General features: G+C 41.0%; 1 protein-coding gene across 2 annotated transcripts in view; it reads right to left on the bottom strand.

Annotated features, from left to right (window-relative positions):
- Window positions 1-26,336, bottom strand: part of INPP4B (inositol polyphosphate-4-phosphatase type II B) — a 1,970,577-nt gene that overhangs the window by 426,129 nt on the left and 1,518,112 nt on the right. For both annotated transcript variants that reach the window (XM_078676858.1, XM_078676856.1), the window contains one exon: window positions 198-336. In XM_078676858.1, coding sequence (XP_078532984.1) covers window positions 198-336 — 139 coding nt within the window. The remainder of the gene's footprint in view (window positions 1-197; window positions 337-26,336) is intronic.

Below are 26,336 nucleotides of genomic sequence, written 5' to 3'. Positions count from 1 at the left end.
CAAATTATGCATAGCACACAGACCAGATTGACAGTCCTATTCATGTAACTTTAAACATAAGAGTTTTCAAGTCAATGACATTAACTAAGTATCTACAACAATTTTGCATGAAAACTGAGACTATGTATTACATCATCCCAGGTGGACTAGTCTCTTCATGTTACTTTTTCAAAAAAGAATACTAAGAAGGTTCTTACCACTCGTATGTGATGCAATGAGATCCGCCGGAGAGGGGTCACTTTCACCTTGTTCCCTGCTGGTATCCTGTTCAAGAAGCTTGTCTGCCATGGCAATTACGCAGTTCAAACTCTTTCCCACGTTGGCCCACGCCCTGTCCTGGAAAGAACATCAGCATCACCATACTTTAGCCAAAGCAGGACTTTTACAAAAGAAAGCTAGGAAGTCTGTCACGTTGTACAATGGCACATATTTTTATGTCACGCAGTAAAGCATTGGCTCCAAAGATGGGAGTGATCTTTAGGAGCGCCTGAGATTAGCTCCTTCTGCCCACTTGCTGTGCTGCCCAGGGGATGCCTAGAACCTGCTGGAGGTCCACCTGAAAGGGAGAGGTAGTGGTGACCTTACAGGTCGGATGTGGGAGCTCAGGCCTGGTGAGATTCTCTGAGGTGGTTTCCGCTCCCCCTCCCAGTTGGGTATCAGATGAGGTGCTAATTATGCAAAGAGAAGGGAAAGAAGTGGGAACCATGCTGCCCTGTGCCTAGCAAAGGCATCAGTAAGTGACTTGGAATAATGGTGGAAGAGCAGAAGGTGGGGTGAAATTTACCCTCTAGGACACAGTAGATTAAATTGAGTGGTGGCAGGTCACTGAAGGAAGCTCGGAGGTGAGAGGATGGATATTGAGTGCACAGGATGCCTACTTTATCCCTGGCAGGTGAAGAGTGGCCAAGCCATTGCAAGCTGGTGGGTCCTGGTCAGTCTGGTGGCCCACTGTCTCACCCCCTGTGCAGAGTTCTACCTTTGGGACGCGGACAGCCTGACTGAAATAGGTCTGCAGCTGAAACAACAGACCTGTTAGAGCCTCTAGTTCTGGTCTGTTCGACCCTTGTTCAGCCCTATGATGTCCCGAGTTCATATCTGGGTGCAATAAGCTTAGAGAGGATTTCATCTGATCTTGTAAAGGTGGCTTCAAAAGGGGAAAACAGTGTGAAGTCACAGGAGGCCATAGATGGTGCAGGACTTACGATGGGAGGGAGAGTACCTCTGCATGCTAGTAACACCCTGAAATGTCAATGGGCAAAAGTAGTGATGGCTGCAGGAGAGAAACTAGAGGAACTTACAGGCAGATACAGGGTGTGGAAAAGGAGCAGGGTAGGATGGAATGGAGGATCTAAGAGTTGAAGGATAAATCCACTGGGATTAATGCTGTCATAAAAGGGGATGGGTGCTGTTTTCAAAGACTTGGAGTCCATCTAAGATGATAGGGAAGGAAGGAATTCTCAAACTTGAGGTGAAAATCTGCAGAGACGGGCCCTTATGAGAGTCCTCAGAGTCCCAAGGATGGCTGCCACTGAGGCTCTGTTTGGTGAGATGTGGAAGTTGTTTTCAGTTACTAGACTTGTATGGTAACACTGTACACCAGATGGCGGGATCAGGCCTTTGTTTCTCCTCCAAAACAAAACACAAAATACCAATTCAAAGATGGGCGGAATGGTGATGGTTGCCCTGCAATCTTGAAAGTGGAGAAGTGACAGTATAAAAGCAGCTTTCAGAAAGAAAATAGTGCTTCTTGCCTATCACAGACTCTTTCCTGACCTGCACCTGGACACATTAGAGAACTAAAGCCTTATAGAGATTATAGAAAAAACTGGTGGCAAGAAAAATTGAGAGTTCAGTAGGCTTTTCTGCACATATGAGTATGAAAGAACAATGGGAAGTAATTTATGTTTTCCTAGTTAGAATTAGCAAAATCCTTTCTAGACAATTTACCAGCAGTCACTGAGAAGTGATGTGTTCATAGTGATGTTTCTGTGTATTGAGGTTCTGATCACTGTGGGCAAGCCATGAGATGTGTTTCAAGATAGGCCAAGAGTACTCCTGTGGATGGATGACAGTACTGTAAATATTGGGGAATACGATGTCAATGTACACCAAGAGATGTGCAGGCCCAACAGCAGCAATACCAGTAAATGCAATGTCGATGTATACGCCAGAAACTATGCACGCATAACAATGTCAAAAATAGTGCTGTACGCCATGACAACTGTACACACAATAATGAGAATATCGGTAAAAATGATATCAAAGACCGCCATGTTTTATGCACACGCAGGAATGAGCTCATATCATTGCTGTTGAATTCAACCAAGATGACCTCCCCATCAACCCCAAGTCAGAGATACGTGGTCTGACAGGCCCTGTGACCCAAACCCAGGCCTAACGATTGATATTTCACAGGTGGGGTTACATCCTGCCCGAAGAACCATGTGCAACCAGGGAAACCCCTGATAGAGCACACAGATATGCAGCTACCCCACAAGCAAGTCAGAGGAAATTGGTCCCAATAAAACATGTTTGGCCAAAAGCTCACGTTCCCAAATTACCACAAAGTTAGATGCCACATGTTGTCAGGAACACTCAGCCAATCAGGACACAGCACGTACACCACACGTAGTGGTCGTGCACTCCTCATGCAGACATCTAGACACGAACAGACTGGTCCACACTAGCTCTCCCCGAGGTTGAGAGCCACCTGTATAAAGGGCGGCCAAAACCTCTGTTACATTGGGACTGTCTTCAGAAGCTACTCTGGTGATGCTCTCCCAGCCACTGCATTTAATGAAATCAACTTGTTCCGGTTTTGCCAAATGCCTGTTATCTTTTCAATTTTTCAACGTAAATTCATATCTGAGCAACAGTGGGATCTCTGACTTTTGAGAATGTATTTTTTGTTACAATCTCTAAGGCTTTGGCATCTCTGCTGCTCCCTTCTCTCCCCCTTTCTGGTTTAGAATCACAGAGATTTTCTATTAGGTTGTAATTGTTGAAGGGTTAAAACTTGCAATGGATTTAGTTTTGTGATTGTGATTATGCCACCGCTGTGAGTTTGTTGTATAATGCGAACTGTCAATAAACTGATTTAAACATAAAGTGGGATTGACAATGACTAACTGTTAGGAATGGATTCTCTCGTTGGCAGTGGTTTGCACCCTGTCCAAGTAGGGAACATTATTCAAATCAGGGTACGGGAGTTACACGGGTAAAATAATCCCTGCTCACTCCCTTGGTAGCTTGGAATGAGCAGTAAGGCTTTCTCAGAAAAAATGTTTTTTGATATCTTCCCAGACTGAGACATGATTTGTAGATAAAACTCAGGAGTTGCAAGGAAGAGAAAAATCAAAACCAGTATGTGGTTGGGTAGTGGTCTGCGCTCTAGTAGTAGCATACACCAGTCACTGTATGTCTAGTACAAACACAGGTCCTATCCTCACCGCTGACTACCAATGCTAGAAATGGGGGTCTCTAGTTGGCAGTGGCTTGCACCCTATCCAAGTAGGGACCCTTCCTTCTTGTCAGGGTAAGGGGACTAAACAGCTAAGACAACCCTTGCTCAACCCCCCTGGTAGCTTGACACAAGCAGTTAGGCTTATCTCAAAGGCAATGTGCAAAACATTTGTACATAAACACACAGTAACACAGTGAAAACACTACAAATGGACACCACTCCATTTTAGAAAAATAACCAATCTTTATCTAGACCAAACAAGACCAAAATGACAAAAATCCAACATACTTAAATAAAGATAACACTTTTAAAGACTTAAAACAGTTTAGTCCATATAAAACTATGGATGCGCCACTTTTAGCACACAGTACCTGGGATGCGTCAACATCAAAGACGAAAAATGGTGCAGGGAAGGTGATGCATCCGTTCCTTACTGTGAGAGGAGGTGATGCGTCAGTTTCTTACTGCGCTGGGAGGTGATGGATAGTTTCTCAAGACACACGGCCTCAATTCCTTACTGAAGCTCAGCATCGATGTATGCTTGACGCACAGGTGCAATGCATGGAAAACCTGTAAGCGCTGTGGTCAGTGCAGCGGTGGCACAACAGGCGCTGCACTGATTCTCACAGCCGCGAGTAGGTGGTGCGTCAGTTCCTTCAGCTGCACAGCACGACTTGCGTTGGAGCCGGAGCGGGGGTCTAGGATATCGGAGGAAAGGTGCTCAGGACTCGGACTGTGGAGGTTCTTTAAGCCACAGAAAGGCGCTGCTCGACTTTTTCTGCTGCACCACGGTGATGTGTTGGATATTCAACTGCACAGCAAGCTTGCAGCGGCAAGAATGGCGCTGAAGGGCAATGCGTGGATTTTCAGCTCCTCTTGCAGCAGAAGCCACCTCCAAGGGCCCAGAACTGGAATTTTCACAACTTGGCAGGTCAGAACTTCCAGCAGAGGAGGTCAGGGGCTGCAGGTGAAGTCTTTGATGGGACTGAGACTTCTTAAGAGGAGGCAAGCACACACAAGCCCTTGGAGAATCTTCTCATGCAGGATACCAAAGAGAAAGTCCAGTCCTTAGTCTCTCCAAGATAGAAGCAGTAGCTGCAGGCCAACCAAAGCAGAGCAAACGTAGCAACGGGGCAGTACTCCTCCTGTCAGTTCTCCAGCTCTTCTTTGTGTCTGAGTATCCTCTTGAATTATTAGTGTTCTAAAAGCCATGGGTTACATGTCCCAATACTTCTACCCCTTTTGGCCTTTGAAGTAGGATCAGTACATGCAGGGCACACCTCAGCTCCCTTTGTGTCACTGTCTAGATTCAATGTACAAACAGCCCAAGTGTCAGTCTAAACCAGACATGGATTCCACAGGCCGGCATTCTATCACTCTGTGTCTGAGTGAGGCAAGTTGGAGCCTTAATTTATAATTATCTATTATACTACACAACATTACTTATGCAGTACAGGAGCAACTTAAAATACCCTCACCTAATTACGTGTGACCAATGTTCATCAGCATGGTTGCTCACAGAGACTCCATCCCTTGTGTGTGCGCAGCAGTATGCATGTTGATGGCCTCATTCGTCATCCTATAATGGGTTATGGTTCTCCTGTTTGATAAAGCCTGGGTGTCCTATACCTGCAAAAGAATGGGAACCATTATATGTTCATCAGCCAGGCCAAATTACACCTGTGCGCATCGAATGGTGTGCCAATGCACACCGTTTGCACGCCATTAGAGGTGCACAGGTACAAATTCTCTGAAGAGATGAAGGCGAGTGAGAGGCCAATTTTCCTTATTTTATCCCTGAAGGTAGTCAAAGGTTTCTCACAGTTCTTGGTGGAGTTTGAAATGTCAGTGGGAAACGGGAGAAGAACAAGTTGAAATATTCTTTCATAAGCTTGAATCATTACTTGGGACAATTTTTGAATTTTTTTGTTAATTTTATATTTGACTAGGGAACCTTTGACTTAAAAAATAAGTGTTTTGTAGATTTTACAGTTGCATCTCACTTTAGAGGGGTTAAGAGAAGATGAGGCTTTGCAAGATATACTCTCTTTTGCTGTAAATAGTTTTCTTTCTTCATGTGCTTTTCTGGAAAAGGAAGGGGACAGAGTTTTATTTCTGCCTTTTTTAATTTGCCATGGAGTAAGTTCATCAGCAAATTCCGTCATGCTTTGAGATACAGTGGTTTGTCATGAGAGTTGGGTCACGTTTGGGTGTGGGATTTATTCGTTTTGTGAGAAACTGGAAATAGATCTTTTTCAGTATGGCCATGTTGGTATCTTTTAAATCTTTTACCCAGATGTTTAGTTTCTTCAATGACCAATAAGATAAGCTTAGGTGCAGAGCTGGAGATGGGAACAAGGAAATGATTGGACAAGCTCACTTGAATTAGATTTTCACTCCTAGTGGTGTCTGCTTTGATGATTAAGAATTTGCAAATGGAAACATCACGTGAGTGACTGATTTGTAAAGTTGTTTTAAGCATTGGTTTTTAGAAAATGGACTAGGAGAACATTCTGGTGACCCCCCAACAAGAATGAAATCCCCCGAGAAAATGCTACTATGTAAAGAGTGTGTTTTCGCTTGGTGAACTGTAGATGAGGTAGGAGAAAGTGGGTATCTTTTCTGCCATTTTTTCTTTGATAGGCATGCGCTGAAAAGTGGGAACTAATCAAGATTAGGGATTTGCAATGGATGGCTAACCTATGAAATACAGCAACTCCTTCAACAGATTTACCTCCAGTCTAGATAAATAGTAGGGTTGACTGTTGGAAAGTGAAGATGCAAGACTGGTTGTGATGTGTCTGTTGCCACATTTCTGTTGAAAACAGTAGGCCAATATTATCCCAAGGAATCAGGTCTGCAATTTATAGACGATGGGTGTCTGCTGCTCTGCAGTTATCAAGAATACATTTCAGAAAGGAGTGCTCTGGTTTAGTGATGGAATAAGTGTCATTCGGGATGTGAATAAGATTGTAAATGTTGGAGCATATTTAGTTAGTCCAATGCAGAGGAGGTCTGTCACTAACAATGACTTTATTCTCTGCATACGTAGAAGCTGAGTTATGACAGCTTGACAGTCTAAGCAATTAGCTTCTACCTGATAATGTGTGAGTGGATCTGATGGTGGGTGCTCTCTGTTTCTGCATGGAACTGATGTGGGTTGAGATTGAAAAGAAACAAGGAAGGAGCAGGACAGAACACATGCCTTGATAGCATTTTCTAGTTATTGTGACAAGGACTGACGTGTTGGATCTGAGAGAAGATATTATCAGAGCCTGATATTCAGAAGACTAAGAAGAGGGTTGCTGGTATATGTTTATGGTTCAGAGATATTGCTTGTTCAGTCGTATGTCATTCAAAATGGCCTGGAGACCGCACTAAGCAGTGGTGCTGTAGGTAAGAATGATGAGAGAATTTGAAAGGTGGACATTGGGTCCAGGGAGGGGAGAATGATGTGTTAAAATCATAGATGACTTTAGTGGTTGCAATCATTTTCCTGGATTGGTCACCAATAAAAAAAGACTGTATCAGACATGAGGATGACCTTGTGGAGACAGCTGACATTGCTATAGATGATCCACTTTTCTGCATGTACACTTAAGACATTTGAACTTCTCGTCACTTGTAGGTGACTTTACCTATTTATTAGCAGAGATTGCCCCTAGAGTGCAACGTTGATGCCAACAAAACAAAATAGCACGTGGCTGGTGTTGTGAAAGTGGTTACACATGCTGGTTGTGCAGGCAGTACAAAATCACATCACATTCCATGGATTCACTGTGATGTTTTCAGGTTCCGGCAGCTATGAACTACCTTCCAAGCCAATATTAGCAGATATGCTTGCAAACACCGCCCATACAATAATTTCTAGGGTGCAGGGTGTATTTGCAGAACTGCCTTCTTCTGTCTTCTTGACAAGTCTAATATTGTGGTCTCCCTTGACTAACTATAAAATGCCATCTCAAGGGCAATGTGTTTCCATTTGGCGCTCACCAAGCATGTAAATTGGGGTCTGTAAACTGTCACACAGTACAATAAGATTGGTGTCTATCTATATTAAAAGAGCTTATACCAGATCTAAAATGGACATGAATCTTTGCCGGCCTCCCCAAAATAAATCCTACATGAAGGATAAACAGGCCTGCATAGCAATAATGTTTTGTATGTGATTCCTTCTTGTCAACATCCTCATAAGGCCTCTTTGAGACAGGTTTAGAGTCCTGACTGATTTTTAAGGCAATGATTCGTGTCAGGTCAATCATATGCATAAGTTAACACCTTCTATCCTGCAGCTGCACTGAGATCTGTTTCTTACCATAAACAGCCTGAGAGAAAATATACACATAAACAGTACGACAATATCCCTGCTACGCTGTGTGAATCTGACAAGTCATTAATCAGTAGCACTGTCATTCAACCCTCTATCCTACCTAATACAGATGAAAACACATCTGTTATCCTAAGAGGGAAACAAAAAAAAGATTTGTTATTTAATCTATTTTATTCATTGTTTCTGCATAACTCTGTGCAGTTAACACTGTCACTTTGAAGGAGAGCAGCTGCAAAAAGTCAGATTATCATCACAAAAGCAGACAAAGAGCATATAGGAAGAGGGAAGATTGTAAGAATTTCCCTGGATTTTAAGAAATTGTGTTCAAGAAAGAATCATGTTCCAAAGGAAGAACTTTGAGCGTGGAATCATCTGTCACCAAAGCAGAGTAGTTCACAAGTTGTACAACAAGCTGTGTTTGAGCCGACCTTTGGCATCTGGTCAGTCTATGTGGCAGATGCAGTTTGGTGCGATAAGAGGGGGCTTCACCATGTACTGCCTTATGCACAAGGCATATGATTTTAAACAGAATGAATTCTCTATTTTGGAGCCAATTAGGAGATATCAAAGCAGGAGAAGTATGGTTAGAGAGCCGTACGCAGGTTATCAGCTGAGCAGCATAGATTAGGATTTCATGGTGTTTAACTAGGCAGCAAGGTGTGCTTCGATATTTTATTGCAATTTGCAATTCTAGAGGTCGCCAAACAGATTTTATGAGTTAACCGTTCAGGCAACATCTACAACTCAATGTAAATATTTTTTAAAGGGAGTGCTTTCCTCTAATATACACTTTTTTAGACTCTGACAATATCAACGTTTTCATTCTGTCAGTAGCACATCTATATTGAAAGGGGTTATTCCAAAAGGTTTACAGATTGCAAACAAACCTGGATTATTTGTGAAAGATGATAAATTTAAAGACAATTGAACACTGATCGCGAACAGGTGCAGTCGCGATTGGATGTTACTCATTATCGATACAGCACAGGGACTTCTAATAATAGAGCGCGAAGAAATAGAGAAGTTAGAGAAAGATCTTAACGAATCTACAGCTTTGGATGATGCTATAAAAAAACTAGCAGAAATAAAAGAAGATATTATGGGTTACCAGGAATATATGATAAATAAAAAAAGTAACAAACTGAGAAAAGATATAGCTAATTTTCAGTTTGAATTGGTGTATCCATATCTTCAAAAAGATTATTATGACCAACCAGCCCCTAGTGAGTATAATAATCGTCCTTATAAATATAACAGGGATACATTTTATAAGAAAAATTTGACCTTTTCGGACACCTCCTATAACACAAGTGACTCTGAAGCCGAGCCAAGCTTTTTTAGGTCAACAACAGAGGAGACAGACGCGCGGCTTCAGAGCGCGGGGGAGGGGCCGTCAGGGCTTCAGACAAAAGGAGGGGATAATGAGGAGACCCTATATGAGGACGCGCAGTCACAAGGACTGGGGATAAATAGCCACACACAAAAAGCACCAATAATAAATCTTTCTGATAAAGTGTTGACAAAGACAGAGGTTGAGGTTCTAGAAAAGGGGTTAGGCTTTGCTCCTAGCACTCCAGGATGCAGGTTCTCAATAGAAAAAGATGTACGTGATCTTTTTTGTAAGGTAAGAATAAAAAGATTCTTCGAAGATAGGGAAGCTACACCCAAAGAGAATAAATCAGGCCTTAAATTACCTTCTACCTGGACCCCAAACATTACGATGGTCAGCCACGAGGTCGACACATTCGAAAAAGTGGTGTCCATAGGTTTAGAAAAGCTACTATCAGAAAAAATTTGGACTAATAACAATCTTTCTAAAAATGAGAGGGCGGCACTTAAAAGTTTATCAGAATGTGAGGAGATAATGATAAAACCTGGAGACAAGGGGGGGAAGTGTTGTGATTCTCAACACTAAAGATTATATTTCAAAGATGTATTCTCTCCTAGATAACAAACTGCACTATAGGAAATCAAATATGGGTGAGTGGAATAATCTAAAAAAGAAAATAAGAGATTTAGCCACTCAAGCAAAGGAGGACTCCATTATATGTGAGGAAGAATTCAGATTTCTGGTTAATGACTATCCGAAAATACCAGCACTCTATGGACTTCCCAAAGTCCACAAAGATATGAAGGACCCCCCCATGCGTCCCATAGTGTCTGGAATTGACTCAAGTACGGAGCCACTTAGCAAATACGTGGATCATTTTATCCGACCACTAGTAGAAACATTACCATCGTACATAAAAGACACAACGGATATGATCTCAAAAATTGAAGGGATTGATTTTAACGAGGAAACACAGTGGCTAGTATGCTTGGACATTGAGTCCTTGTATACTAATATACCCCAGCAAGATACAATTACCATGATGAGAAATATTTTATGTAGGGAGGAGGAAGATCTTAATGCATTAAACACTTTTATTGTTGACTGCATTGAGATTGTCCTAATGAATAATATTTTCCTCTTTAATAAAGATCTTTTTTGTCAGACAAAAGGCACGAGCATGGGAGCCACATGTGCTCCGAGCCTAGCTTGTCTTTATGTTGGAAAGTTCGAGGAGAAGCATATTTATAATGAGGTTAGTCCTTTTTATGAAAATATTAAACACTGGTCTAGATTTATAGACGACGTGTTTTTTATTTGGGATGGAAGCGAGGAAGATCTGAATGCTTTCTTGGATTGGCTCAACTGTGGAGACGTAAACTTTAAGTTCACTGCCAACAAGAGTCAAGTGGCAGTTGACTTCTTGGACATTAAGATCATGGCTCAGGGGGGAAGACTTGGGCTGGAACTATATGTAAAGCCTTCAGACAGGAATACATTACTTCACCACACAAGCTACCATCCGAAATGCCAAAAGGATGGGATACCCTACAGTCAGTTCATCAGAATTCGACACAACTGTACGGATAGGCCTACGTTTGAAAAACATGCAGAAATCTTAAAGAACAAATTACTACAGAGGGGTTATCCCAAAAGGCTAATACGAGAAAGCTATAAACGTGCGAAGTATCGGAACAGAGAAACATTGTTTGAACCTAAAAACGAAGTACAACAGACTAATAATGGAATTGGTATGGTCTCTGACTATAATGGCATGAGTATAAAATTAAAAAATCTTATTAATAAGAATTGGTCGATCCTAAATAGGAAAGGACAGACACTCTTACCCAGACCAACCTTTGCATATAGAAGGAATAAAACGATTCGTAATTGTTTGGTGCAAACCTACAGAGAACCTAAAAAAAGCTACCAACTGAGTATTGATCAGGGTACACCAATTCGTGGAAACTTGCCGTGCGGAACGTATTCCCACTGCAAATCAATTATAAAATCTGATAAGGTTGAATTGAATGGTATTTCACACTGGATGAACGACCATGTAAATTGCAGGACATTCAATGTCATATACCTTCTTATGTGCCCATGCCGTAAGTGCTATATTGGGGAGACGGGCAGAGAAATGCGTTTGCGTCTATCTGAACATAGATCAGCCCTCAAAAATAAAAATAAAAATGCCCCTTTAGTTGAACATTGGATAACAATGAACCACAAAGAAGAAGATCTTAAGTGATTCATATTAGAAAAAATTAAAACATCTATGAGAGGGGGTAATACTGAGAAGAGACGCAAACAGAGAGAACAATTCTTTATGTCAAAGTTTAGATCATACACTGAAGGCCTCAACAGTAGAGAAGAATGGGAGAGAATAGTGAGGAAGCACGTAACTGCCTGTATATTTATACATTGGATACACTCTGTATTAGCCTGTTAAAGAAATTATATGTATTGTGTATATAAAGTATATGAAATGTGGACCGTGGTAGAAATATGATTACTACCTATGCAATTTTTACGCTGGATACAATAATGCATTATTGAATAAGAATATCGGGTCCCTGTGAAAATTACATTTTGTTTTTTTGTTCATTATTATGCAATGTTTCTAAAAACCAATCTGATTTTGTGAAAGTAATCGAAGCAGATTGTTAACAGCGTGTACCTATAATATGAGTAAGAGGGACGAACGCTCTCACTCAACCAGGGGACCCGCTCTGTTTCGGATTAAAGTGGGGGGACTCGTCTTATAGTAACGAGTTATTGTGTCATATAACATTATATATAAATGGGGGATATGGTTGTTAAATTTTATCGGATAGTTATTATAACCCACTAGGTTGAGTGACCACGTTCGTCGCTCAAATAAATGATTTTGAAATTGAATTTATGCATAGGAAGACACTAATGGCAATATAATGTGAGCCCGATTGTTTCGGAAAGCGGTTATTTAAAAACTACTAAAATGGCTGACAACATCGCGCTTCGTGATAAAATGGAAATATCTCAGTGTCGCTTGAAAAATGTTACTTATTGTCGTTTAAAAGCTAACAGACAACAGCCACTCTTTTAAATATAAATTCAAGAAAATCAAGACTGGCAATATAAAAAGATGATAGAAAAATACGGGCTTTAGTGTATATATGTCCGTCTTCTAATGTGGACGTTATGCCCCTGAGCAAAAAACTACAAACATGGCACCAAAACAGTACCCACAATGAGCTAATGAAACACAGGTGTTTTGAATTACTGTTTAAAACTCTAAACGGTATGTGTCTATAAGGCCAATGCTCGAAACGTGACTTTAACCGACACGGGAAACCAGGGAGACCGGACGGCCTGAGTGCGAGTTCTCTTGAGAGGTAAGGGGAACTTTCGACAAAGATAGGTAGAATGGTCCCTTCGTTCATTTTTAGAAGGTAGGGGGTAACTTGCTCTGTATTTACCCAACCTAAACTCCGAAATATGGGTACCCGTGAAAGGTCATAATTTGACTTTATAAAATAAAAAGTGTCTCGTATCTTAAAGATGGTCGTTCTCTTAACTTTGTTTAATAACTTGACCAGTCAAAATTACTGAGTGCCGAGTCGGGCATTGATAGACGTGTCTATAGGAATAAGATGTAATTTCTATGCAACCCGCTTTTGATTAAGTTGTATATATCCAAACGGGAACAACTAAAAAAGTGCGTTATTTGTTTAGACGCAGGTGATCGCCTCAAATTTTGAAAAAAGAGGAGGGATCCATGCACGAGTCTACGAGGCATAAAGAACTACGCCGAACCTGATTGAATGAGGAAGAAAATCTCCTTATAAGTTGAAAGAATTAAGCCAATGTTTTGAAAGGCTTTCTCATAAACTAAAAGTAGGTGGTAATGTTAAAATGTAGTGTAGCTCCTATCATCCCAATAGGCTCTGCGCATTGGAATAATACCTACAATAGTAAAGGCCTAGACCAGACGTTAACTAGGTCTACTACTGTCGATATTAGACTTAAAGTTTTGGGTTTGCCAGCTTAGCTCAGAGTTCACTAGAAACTTTCTCGAATGTTCAGGAAAGAATAAACTTCCCTGATTAGACAAGAAGGGATTTAGTTTCTGACAACCATAGAACATGACAACTTTGCTCTCCCCTAATCAAGAGTAAATCTCGAGAGTCGTGTGAACAAAAGGCAATTTATTTTACTCAGTCAGTACGTGCATTCTTAGTCTCATCAGATTGTAGAGAAAAGGAAGAGACGGGCGTGTTCAATAAAAAGGTGTTATTTATTGATCAGTCTCTTTTCTCATACAAGAGAAATGGATCGATATTATTGCAATACTTATAGTTAAGTAAAGTGCATACATTAAAAGCAGCAGTATACAATAATACTGTAAAAACATTGATATGGTTTCTAAGCCATAAGATGTTTAAAATGAATAAAATATATTACATACACATATACATTTGACTAAACGTACTCAACTGGTGTTTCTAGATACGCCTACCCCGTGTACCTGACCTAAGTCTAATACGAGGGCGGGAATAGAAAATTACAGTTTAAGTTAAGTTTGTTTTTGCCAAGTGAAATAACTTAAGAATTCTCTGTGAGGGGTTATTCAGTTCTGTACCTGGAAGTTAGGATGAATGAGGAATGGTATCTCTTTCTCTGGTCTCGATATTCCAGGCTGCCTGCGAGGGCTACCCGGAAGCGCCGGTGCTTGGTTTCTCGGCAGGAGAAAGCAGCTTCTCGTTCTCAGCGCGTCAGAAAGGCGGGGCTGCTGCCAGCGGGGTCTGCTCTGCTCTGGGCTTCGGCAAGTATGGCTGCTCCGTCTCGTCACCACGCGTGTGTTTGCATAGGGCAAGATCGGTAATATTTATACCTTTAAGGTGCCGAGATTGACGTAAGGATGGACATAGATACGTCAATAAGAATGTCATACGACTTGCTCGTTAGCACATTCTTTTGCTGAAGTTCTCGGTGAAATCAAAACAATGGCCGCAGGGTTTTGCCCAGGTTGTCATAGGTTTGATTTGTTATGAGAACTCCGTATGCCTTATCAGGGGCTGGAGGAATATCGCTTGTCTAATTAGATCGCAAGCGTTATGACCTAATCAGATAACACGTTCCTGTGCCGTAGTGTGACTGCGTCAGATAACGGTATCTGCATCATGGGGTTTTTCTGCCTCATGGGCTGATTACTTAGTTAACTTGTTAGTTTGCTAACCAGAATAGGGTCAGGAATAGGGGGATCGATTCAGAACCTATAGGAATACATCACACCCACTCCACACTAACTATGGTCATATTTACTAATCTATGCATAGTATAACATATTACAACATACTATAGAGTATAGTGTATACCTTACCACCCCAAAATACATAAATGCATTTTGAAATTTTCAAATATACAGAAAAATTGCAGTCATATGTATTGCATGCACTCAAGCTATGGAATAATGCTAAAGTAATCACGCATTTGTATACATTATTGCTTATTTGGTATATGAGAAATTACACATGAAATGGCTCTTAATACAGAAAAAAAGTTCGAGACCATTCCATCACAGAATAAAATATTTATGAACATACCAGCGGGCAGCTAATGTCTATATGCTATCTAAAATTTAGAATTCTTAGTTCTTTAAGAATAGTTTCTTACTTTAAGCAGAAGATAGTGTCCCGAAAAATATGCAAAAATATTTTGGGGCTGCTGAAAAACTTGCTGTCCGTGAACTGGAGGGAAAATTGTTCATGTGACTTTATTTTTAAAGTTGAAGGCCGAATTCAGGAAACGCCGTGTGCGAGCTTGCTCAAAAGTCTCTATTTCTGCTCTGGAGAGAACATCATATCATTCAGGCTTTCGAAAAAGCTGTCAACAGCTTCCTGGGAAAGTTCCACTAACTCGGAAATAGGTGTAATCATGCATTCGTGCGCATGATTGTCTCCATTGACATTCTGATTCGCATTGCTGACAGAAGGTCGTACCTGATCGATGCTGCTTTCATCTTGAACTTCACTACCCATCAATCGTAGTGGTGAAGCTTCCACGAATGCCGTCATCAGGATTGGTAGCCTTTGAGGGCAGCACAAAGCATGAACCTTGATCGGGCTCAACAATGTTTCTGCATCCATTGGCGCATCCGATTGTAGCGTCAGACAGGTGTCTAACACGCATTCTTCTCCGCATAGCAGACACCTTAATACAGGTAAAACACATCTTTGCCACATTGGTCGAAATGATAGAAACCAAGTCATGTTCAGGTCTCTAAGCCGGGAGAGTCCCAGGATTTTTGATATCCGGTCCCGGTATCCAATGGCTAGGATTGTTTCTTCCCTTGTCGCAAGAGTTTTGTCTGTGACATGGGTTGCCATAACGAAAAATAAGGACCAAGAATAGTATTCCTGCAATTAGTCCCAAGATTAGGGGAAGTCCGCCAAAAATCGAATGGACGAAATCTGGAAAAATACCCAGTATGGCTTTGAATGGTGTTAATGCCATCAAAAATACTGTCTTAAATACCTTTGAGACCCCATTGGTATCAGAAATATTTAAGATTTCGTTTAGTATTTCTGCGAAATGTATGGGGGAATTAGTTGATAACAACGAATGTATCTCTGCAGTCGTCCTTGCGACTTGTAGATCATATGTTTCTTTTGATGACGAGAGCCTGGTAGGCGTCTGAAGAAGCACTGTTTTCATTCTGCTTAAAGTATCTATTCGAATAGAAGTAATTTTCAAATTGGGCCATGCCCTTGCCTCCCTGTCTGGAAAGGAGCTGGGGAACAATGAGCGTCCACAGCACTTGACCTTCGCAGTCGTAGTTACGAGATAAGGAGTCCCGGGCATAAGACTACAACATCTGCGATCTACAATTAGAATGTAACTCCCATTATAGAGTCTTTGAAAGAATGGTTCTATTTCTGTTGCAGGTGCGCCTTGCTGGTGACATGAAAGGTTGTATGAATTCCCTTCACAGGCTCCATGCAAACTAATTCCGTTACACAGAAGTGTGCCACTTAGTGACATCGCACAATTGTTGCCACTAAGAAACACTTTCTGTCCTTTATTACTGACACATGCATGTGAATAGGGCAGGTTCCATGTTGTTTTAATGTACCCCTTTCCCAATTTCTCGTACATGCCAGCCTGTATATATTTTTGGCAGTATTGAAACCTGAAGGTTGAGATTGGAATATTAATTATCCCATGTATTATCCATTCACTGACAGGTCGTTCTGACATTGTCACTGGTAATCTTTTTAGTTTTTCAATGCTCAAGATTGTATAATCAGCACCCCTTTGAGCCATACTGATTTGTCTATCAGTAAGGTTAAAGATTTGGAATAGTGACGTTGTGTTGATTAAACGCCAAGGCACATAGCCTGAACGCAGGTTTTGTAACGTCCAGCCAAGCTGTACAATAGAACGCAATTGGGACTGACCGTGTTGTAGCAACAGTAAGTCCTGCGATAATATGTCGATTGCTGAAGACACAATGCTGTCCAAAGAAAAAATTCTGGAGGACAGAGTCATTAACCCATTGTCCACTACAGAAAGTGATTTTTCCAAATTAATACGGTCAATTTCCCGTATTCTCTCTGCTGTCTCAATTTGAGTAACCTTCCAGGCCTCATTGTATGCTGCATATACAGAGGCTGCTATGAAACGTTTTTGACGCTGTTTGCGTGGTCCCATTACGAAATCACGCAAGTCAGCACCATTAGTAAGTAAAGTTAGGTGTTGCTTAATTTCTGCCAGTGTGGAAGTTTGTAGCCATTGAAGGCATAATTTGCCCACACTGTAGGTTGTTATTATCCCTGGGTGATGTCTTTGGGGATATCTAGGGTCTGGCCTGGTCATTTTGAACCCCTGTGTTTTGTTCAGGAATCTGTCTTGACAGTTATTAGTATCTGTGGGCCAGATCAACCACTGTTTCCAATCTGGATGTGTTCTGTTTTGGTTTAATACATAATTTACGTCTATCTCTTCATCTATAGAGCTATTGCTGTACATTGTTGGTTTTGGAATAGACGGTTTATTTAAGTCTTTAATTTTGGCTAGGCCAAGACAGGGAGTCTGTTGAACAGTGTCATTTAAAAATATCATTTGTTCTGGGATCATGCAGGCTCTAAACAAAGCTTCTATACCCTGTACTTGCCATTCTTTTGTGCCCCAAACACTTTTCAATTCAACATTTTTGTCCCAATAATCAAAACCAAAAGTACTCATTTGTTCAAAGAATGAGTCCGAATATATCAATTTTGTGTTTGTTATCATGGTCTTTGTCCCTGTCTTATTTGATAATTTAAAATAAAATGTTTCAGCATTACTTATGTTAAAACCTGAAAAGTATGAATATTTGTCATAGAAGGTTCTTGAGCTTCCTTTTGGAGGTGTTGCACAATGTTCCCATTGATTATAATTTAAAACATTTCTAGGTTGTGCAGATCTATGTAGAAAATGGTTACCATAGTGGTTATAACAGTACATACTATCATAATTTGTAAAACCCTGCAAATAATCATGTTTGGTAAATTTAGCAGACATTACTAAGTCAGACATCATATTATTAATGCTTTCGAAGTCCCAATCATCAGCAAATGAGCTTGGTTTTACAAAGTCACTCAAGGAGATCTTAATTTGGTGTGGATATTTCAGGATTTCGACCGGACCATAAATTTCATAGTCAGTGTTGTCCCATGCTACCCCACCCGGTATAGGATTGGCTGTGAAGTTGGCTGAAGAAAGTTCTCTTTTCTTGACGTGTGAAGATGTGTGTGGTTTGAGGATCAAGTTGATTTTCTGACTTGCTGTGTCCATTTTAGCATATTTTCCCTCAATGAAGCGTCCCAAAGTTAGTACCATGATGAGCCAAAGTATGAGGATAAATGCACCAAAACCCACCCAAAATTCAATCCATGGGAAAATCAGATATGTTTCTTTCAGTTGTTTCAAAAGTTCTTTAGCTTTATCTTTAAAGGTTTTTGATGATGGCTGTGTCTTTGATTCACTGAAGCCTTCAGAGGAATCATCGAAGTTTATGAAGTAGCCGGATGCAGTTCTGTCAATTGTTCCAATTGCTTCAGGATAACTGTTTCCTGCATTTTCGCTTGGTACTTCATTGTAGATTGGTGTGTCTCTGCTAAAAGTTTTTATTTGGGTTTTCAGAGGTCTGAGTTCTATTGCATTGTTACATAGTCCTTGTTGTTCTTCTGTAGGCGTTTCGAATGTGATGAGCCTCTTCGTTAGGACCTCTGTACTGGTAGCAAACCTTGGTGTTCTGCTACTTATTGGGAGTCCACTTGGCCTACTGTTTGTTATTGGCCACATGATTGTGGTTTTACCAGGTCGATGGATACAACTCGGTTCTCCTTTTTTCCAGCAAGTGGCGGTAGTACAACTGATCTTGTCCCGTTGACAGACAAGACAGGAACTGCTTTTCTGTAAGAAGGCCCAAATTCCTTCTTTACCGCGATCTTCTCCCTGACTAGATCCCCGACTTTTGGAATCCAGACAGGTCTTGCTGGGACAGCTGCTCAGGTCTTTTCTTGTTTTGTTTAAGTCCTGCAAAATAGCCAAACGGTCTTTGATATCAAAGCTTTTTTCTTTCACCACTGAAGTCTGACTGTCAAGGTCAGAGATCAACATCCTAGTTCCGAATAATAATTCGTACGGACTGAATCCCTTCAGAGAATTTCTTGGCAAGTTATTTAGACTACGTTGGACACTTATTAGATGTTTGACCCACCCAGCTCCCGAACCTAATATCCTTTCTGTTATAGATTGCTTTATGCCTTGGTTTTTTCTTTACACCATCCCGTACCCTCAGGAAGGAAGTGAGAAGATTCCCGCTGGGCTATGCTCATTTGGTCATGTTTCCCCTCAGGCTGGAGGGCTAGAGTGAAAATAATGGTCAAACGTAGCATGCTCTTAGCGTATATGCCATTTAGACTCGCAAATCTTTGTATAACAGTCCAGACGTCAGCCGAGTGCTGAGGATCTACATTATAAGTGGAAACTAGCCTGTATATGTTAATCGCAACCCTTCCTTTTTACTCTTGATTTTTTCTGGAGCAAAACGGCGAGGTATTAAACTGTTTCTCTCCCCACTGCGATCTCTGTTGCAGTTTGGGCAGTTTTTTACAAACATGGTGTGACGCAGGCTCATGCCTGGCCACCAGTACCGTGATTGTAATTCTTCCAGAGAATCTTTTAGTTTGAGGTGTCTGAGACCCTCGCCCATATGTGCGTCTGCGATTAACAAGTTTCTCCTGTCCATGTTTGGAATCACTCTATCCCCCACTCCAGGGATTCGAGCAAAAGGGACGGAGTTTGCATCGATTATGTATGTATAATTGAGTGGATAGTTGATCGGTAACGCTGAGCAGTCGCCTTTTGATGACGTTTTCACCGCCAGCACTGTTTCACCGTCAATGTATTTTAATGTACGCTTTTTTCGAACTACGGGAGCCGTTTTAGTTGCTGCCGCTGTGGCTGTTTCAGCCAATGAATTCCCTGCAACGTGAACGCCATCACGCTGATGACTCAGTGAGTGTGTCACATGAGTCTTTGGTAGTTCTTTTTGTAAAAGAGCTATTTGTTCCCAGAGCAGTTTCTGCTTTATTGGTGCATCTGTGTCATCTTTGTAACCGTTTTGAATCCATGTCTGCAAATCCTTGTTATATGATTTGACGCAGTAATATGAATCTGACACTATAAGTGTCGGGAATTCGCGATCCGCATTATCTAGCGCCATTTTCAATGCTAATATTTCAGTCTGTTGTTCTGAATCAGTTTCTACTGAGTGTGTTTTTGTTAATAGAGGTTTTAGTTTACCTCCGTGCCACACTTCTTTTGTAATCCCACATGTTGGGTTGTATGCCTGTTCTCCCCAAACGGGGGGTTGAGCATGTCCGTCTGTATAAATTACACAGGCGTAATGTCGTAAAGGCAGAATGTCGATAGGCAGAGGGAATGTTTTTTCATATTCTAGATTTTTCAATTCCTTTAGTTCTGGATCAAAGTAGTAGTATACTTTGTCCGTTGTAATTGAATTCACCCATTGTATCCATTCCGGATTCAATGTTGTTGTTGGTAAATTACACGGTGTTGTTAGTGCCTCAAAGGCTGATTCTGCTGTTCTGACTGTGATATGTCTACCGTCAGCTTGATCTTTTTCTCTAGCTATTGCGGTTTGAACTACATGAACAATTCTTTCTTTAATGCTGAATTTCTGTTCAGCTTCTGTGTACAAGTGTGATTTGAATGCAATTGGTACCTTTTCTCCCTCATTAGAGGTCAGGTATGTGAATCCGCATCTTCCTGGGATGACTCGAATCACAAGATTGCGTGTGTTATCACGTGTTTCTAATTTTGTTTTAATTAACATGTCTGTTTGTAGGGATCTCAAAATTTCTGTGTGTATTTGAGTCCAATTGGATCTTTTAAAATCTGGTTTTATCAGATCATAAAGGGGTTTGACCCTTTCTGCGTAATTTGCAATGTATGTTCTTCCGAAATTTAGGAAGCCTAGAATCGACTGTATGTTTTTTAGTGTTCTAGGTGCTTGGATTACGGCGCATTTCTCTAGGAAATTGTCAGCCAGGCTTTTGCCTTCACTTGATAACTCATATCCTAAGAATAGGACTGTCAGATGGGCAATTCTGGATTTTTTAAAGTTGAATTTGTAACCCTCTGCTGCGAACCCAAGTATTATGGTGTTCACTCTCTTCAAGTGAGTCTCCAAGTCATCATCTGTTAAGTAAATGTCATCGACATAAGATAATGCTTCATCATCATATAGTTGTAGTAATTCTGTTACTCTCGCTGAGAATACCCCCGGGCTGTTCTTGTACCCCTGGGCTAACCGACAGAATTGTTTTTGAGTGCCATTTATTGAGAACGCAGTTAAATATCTGCTCTCTGGTGCTATGTTTTGACAAAAGAATCCATTGGAGATGTCTAAGGTTGTTTTGTATTTTTTGCGCACTATGTTATTCATTAGTGCAGCACTGTGTGAATTTTGCACTGCAAAAGTTTTGCAACATGTGTTAAGGTGTCGGTAATCCAAAACTAGACGATATGAATTGTCTGGTTTGGAGACCGGAAACAAAGGGTTGTTCATTTGTGAGGTGCAAGTTTCAATCACCCCCTGGTATTCTAGCTGATCTAGTATTTTATTTACCTGTTTTTTAGCTTCTTGCTTAATTGGGTACTGCCTTTGTGCAGTTGGTTGTGATTTTAACTGGATTTTGTGAGGAGGACAGTCCTCATCCCATCCCACGTGATTTTTATATAAAGCAGGAGCTAGAGCTACTGCCCACTTTCTGGCAAGTGTGTATTTTTTATGAATTGGGATATGATTTGAGAAGGCAGGCATAATTACTTCTTCGCCATGAGGGCACTCCCTGACAAACTCTGGTGGCCAGTCTTTTTCAGCTAGAAGGATATCATAGCCCTTGGAGAGATTATCCCAAAATAGTCCCCTTATTTTTCTAGTCTTATCCCCCTCTATACGCAATGTTATTTCGTATATTTTGTGAGGTTTGCTAACTCTGGTGTCCGCAGTTTCCACTTGAAGATATTCATTCGTGTCCACTGTCTCCAGATGATTCATAAGGACTTTGCGAGCTATGCTCACTTCTGCTGCGCTGTCTAGCATTGTCTGAGCCCATTCCCCGTTTTTCAGTTGTGTCCTCAGTATTCTCGGCATTGTTAACTACCTTGATACTGGCTACCTTCTTTTTTGTAAATTGTAATTTCTTTTTTAGCTGAGCAGGTTCCTTGTCTTTGGACTTGGCGTGCTCTTCTCTTTGTTCTGATCGTCCTCTTCTTTCCGATTTCTGCGAGGAAGTCTGAAAAGATTGAGAGGGACGTGTATCAATGTCTTGATATCTATCAGGCTTTTTTATATTATCCCTATTTCTAAGGTTATATCTTTTCCCAGAGGGGTCACTCTGCGGTGACCTGTGTCTTTGGTTCGGAGATTTCTCTCTTCGCCTAGGAGACCTTCCTCTGGACTGGAATTTCTTTTCTTTAGGATTGGATTGTTTGTTTCCATCCCAGTTCTTTTTTGGTAATGTTGAATTATTAGTAAAAAATATTTTTTCAGGACTTTCAATCAGTTGTGGTTTTACTGGTATTCCACCTAAACTATCTCTACCTAGTTCCTCATAGGATTTTTCTATGATTCTGGCAATTTCAGCTGGTTGGTCTGCTATATCTGTCTCTTTTAACCTCTGGCGGATCGCCACGTTTGCTGCTTCTCCCTTTATGTTGGCTAATAATATAGCCGAGACCTGCTTGAAGTCTTTTAGTAATTTCATACCAAGAGTTAAAGCGGGTTCTGGACCGTATTCGTCTTGAATTTGTTTTAGCACATCTGGTATTACCGAAATGGATGGAACACCGTGCGTTTTTGTGTAGATGGAAGCAAAGACTGTACCCCAAGTGTCACAGTCCTCTATGTGTGGTGTGATTCCCATTGGGAGACAGATAGTCAGAATCCTGTGCTTTTCTAGCGGGGTAGTGTCTGGAAACACCGCCTCTATTTGGGTGATTTTCTGCGCTAGCCAGAATGGTATTTGTTCCCGTTTAGTCGGTACTTTACCTAGGCAGGATTGGATGTTCAGTGGTGTAATTTTATTTGTGTTCCCCTGGTGAGGGGTCAGCTGTGGAAGTTTAATTGCTGGCTGAATTGTTGAAGTCCGCATCACATACTGGACTAATTGTCTATGTATTTTTATTAATTGTTTTAGCTGTGTTAACAGCTCTGCTGCAGACATCCCATTGATGTCTGGATGTGGTGTGTATCCGGCTAGGACCGGCCACGTTGCTCCTGGTCTTCCTAAAGGACCGAGCCTGGTGATGTGATTGTTATGTTTTAGGGCGCCATCAAATAAGAGCAAATGCTCTTGAAATTTGAGTGGTACTTCCACCTCCTCGAAAGGAGTGTACTCATTAGGAGGTTCCTCTATTTTGTAATAGTGGAAGTACTTTGTTACAGCATTTGCTGCTGGAAAATGTATCCATGAATAGTATACCTCTGTCTGCCGATATTCGTGTGCCTCAATTACGAATATGACTGTGCCACCTCTAGGTGTCAGTCCATTTTCTATAAGTTTTAGAGTCAGAGTCAGAGTCAAAAATACTTTATTCGATTAGTTAAAATCATAAAAGTATACTACAAACACATGAAAAAAACATATAAAAGCACATAAATGTGTATAAATGAATATTAAAATTGAGATTACATTTCATACAAATTTCAGCAAATGCAGTACAAGGAAGTCGTATACATTTAAAATGATGTTTAAAATGTTTAAAATACATCCTATTTAAAAACTATATTGGACAAGATTTTTATACAAATCTGCAGGGATAGATTGTGTGATATGCTACACTTATATTTACATGGTTCAATCAGGTATTGTGTGGTACAATGATCTAGATCGTTTTGCTCTCATTGCTGCTACCAAAAAACTTGCGACCCCGTACATCACAATAGGGGTCTCCATAGTTTGTAAAAACAACAATGCGGGTTTCACTTGCATGAATCCCCTGTTTCTCAATAGTGGTAGGATATATTTTTTTCTCCCCTCCGCAAAAAAGGGACAGAAAAATATAAAATGGGACTGGTCTTGGTCGGAAAAGGAATCGCATTTACATGGGACATGGTCCCTTGGCTTGTTCCATTTCAAGTATTCTCCCAGAAGGAGGTGCATCTGGTTGAAACGAAATTTGGTGAGAAGCCATCGATGATAAGGCCTATTCACTACCCTTAAGTATGGCTGGATGTTCATGGTAGATACTACAATATAGTGAGCCCTAACAGTGGTTTTCTCTAATTCCTGTGCTTCACGCAGCATGTTTCTAGTCTCTAAAAATTGTGTTTTAATCCATGTAACATCTTCTTTGCACAGTCTCTCTGGGCTACTATACAAGTCAACACGGCCCAGACGAGTAGCAACCAACTTAATGTAGCTCAGCCATTTAATATCGTTAGCTCTGTCTCTCCCCATGCAATCCATGATAATCTGTCGATTTAACGTCAAATTCGGGTTCAACCACAATTTCACCCAAAGAAGTAGGGGGGCCAGGTTAAGAGTATCTTCAATAAATCCTTGCCCTAGCTCTATCAACACAGAGAAAATGGGTGTAGACTGTGGTAAGCCTAATAATGAACGCATGGATCTATTCTCCTCCTTCTGTATCAGGGCCAGATCCCTGAATCCCCAGATTCCAGCCCCATATCTAGCCAGAGCCAAAGTTTTGGCTCTATACAGCTTGAGAATAGCTTCCGTTGGTTTGCCCCCCAGTCTTTTAGCAAAGCTCTGTATTGCACCGAATGACCGCCGAATAGCCATTGCTTTGTTAACAACCTGTGGGGTCCATGTACCCATGTCGTCAAAAATGACTCCAAGGTATGTAAATGTTTTAACTTTGGTTAAAATCGCTCCATTGCATCGCAGGGTTTTAGTAGTGTTCTTTCCTTTCCCTAAGGACATAACGTGCGATTTACCCATATTTACAACCAGGTCTAGTTTGTTCATAAAAGCTCCAAATGAATCAAGGAGCAGTTGTAGACCATTAGGGGTTCTGGCAATGAGGACCGTGTCATCGGCGTACATCAGTACAGGCAGCGGTAACCCACCCATATTCGGTATATCTGGGGTAGCAGTTTTTAAAACGGAGTACAGGGAATTAATATACAAGGAAAATAACATGGGGGCCAAAATGCACCCCTGTCTCACCCCTCTAGCTGATCTAAACCCAGTAGTGCACTTGCCTCCTGTGGTCATACGGACCGAAGCCGTTAGGTCGGTATGCAGGAAAGCTAAGAAGTTAATCAGAGCAGGGTCCAGACCCAACTCAGAAAGAATTGTCCACAGCTTCGACCTATTAACTAGGTCGAACGCTGTGGACAGATCCATAAAAGCTAGGTGGATTGACCCACTAGAGGCAGCAGTATATTTAGAAACGGTCATGTACAAGTTAAGACACTGCTCCTCGGTACCCCTCCCTGTTCTAAATCCATATTGCGTATCACATAAAATTGCGTTTTCCTTTTCCCACAAGTTAATTTTATTTAAAATAACTTTGCCCAGAATTTTGAATGAGGAGTCAAGTAGCGATATAGGTCTATAACACCTGGGGTCACCCCTTTGCCCCTTCTTAAAAATTGGTATGATCACCGAATGTGACCAAGTGGTAGGGGTATCAGACGAATTCATGCATGCTAAATTAAAAACATTCGCGAGTACTATAGACCATATATGGGGATGTGCTTTATACATATCGGCGGGGACCGGATCCGGGCCTGGGGCTTTCCCGCCGGCAGTGTTTTCAATTGCATTTAATACTTCTTTTACCGAAACCCTTAGTGGTGTGTCTGAGGGAGAAGAATCTATAGGAGTAAAAGGGGTAGTAAGAGTCTTGCTTCCATAGATGTTTTCGAAGTGATCTAACCATTGATTCTCAGTGATATTGGCCTCTAATATCTCATTCCCAATACCACTTAACAAAGGAGAGTTCACTATTTTCCAAAAATGGGCACTGTCCCTTAGGGTAAGGTTATCATAAAGTGCTTCCCAGGCCTTGTCTTTTAATTCTCTTTTGCGAGCCTCGGTCGCACACCTATATTCTTTCCTCAATTGGGACACTACAGTTAAATTACGAGGCTTACATTTAAGGGCTTCTAGAAGTTTTTTATGCGCCTTTGAGCAATCAGCATTGAACCATCCCTGTGCCATACGTGGCTTAACAGATGATTTGATAGTAAGGGTCTCTGCAACATTTTTGCATATGGTTCCAAAAGCTTTTGTGACATTTCCTCCTGTAGACAGAGGATTCCTGCATATGTTAAATTCAACACTTAATTCATCGCACAGTTTAGTAAAAAATTCCTCAACATCAATCTTAGACCATTTAACCCGTCTACCTTGGTCGTGGGCCTTGACTACAGTAGGGTAGGTTAACTGTTGGTCGCAATTAATTATGGTAGGGTTTATGTTAGTCAGTTCCATAACGACCGGGTTATGGTCACTAAATGCGGTAATAATGGCATTATATGAGATGACATTTATGAGAATTCTAGGTGACACAAAGATATAATCAATAATGGTGTTACTACCTCTCGCGCTATAGGTCACCACTCTGTCTATCGGATTCGCAAAAGCGGGTTCAGACATATCCATATCTATCAACATCTCTTC

The sequence above is a fragment of the Lissotriton helveticus genome, chromosome 2_1 (genome assembly GCF_964261635.1).
Source record: "Lissotriton helveticus chromosome 2_1, aLisHel1.1, whole genome shotgun sequence".
NCBI lineage: Eukaryota > Metazoa > Chordata > Amphibia > Caudata > Salamandridae > Lissotriton > Lissotriton helveticus.
The sequence above is the reverse complement of the archived record's forward strand: the minus strand, read 5'-3'. Positions and strand labels throughout refer to the sequence as shown.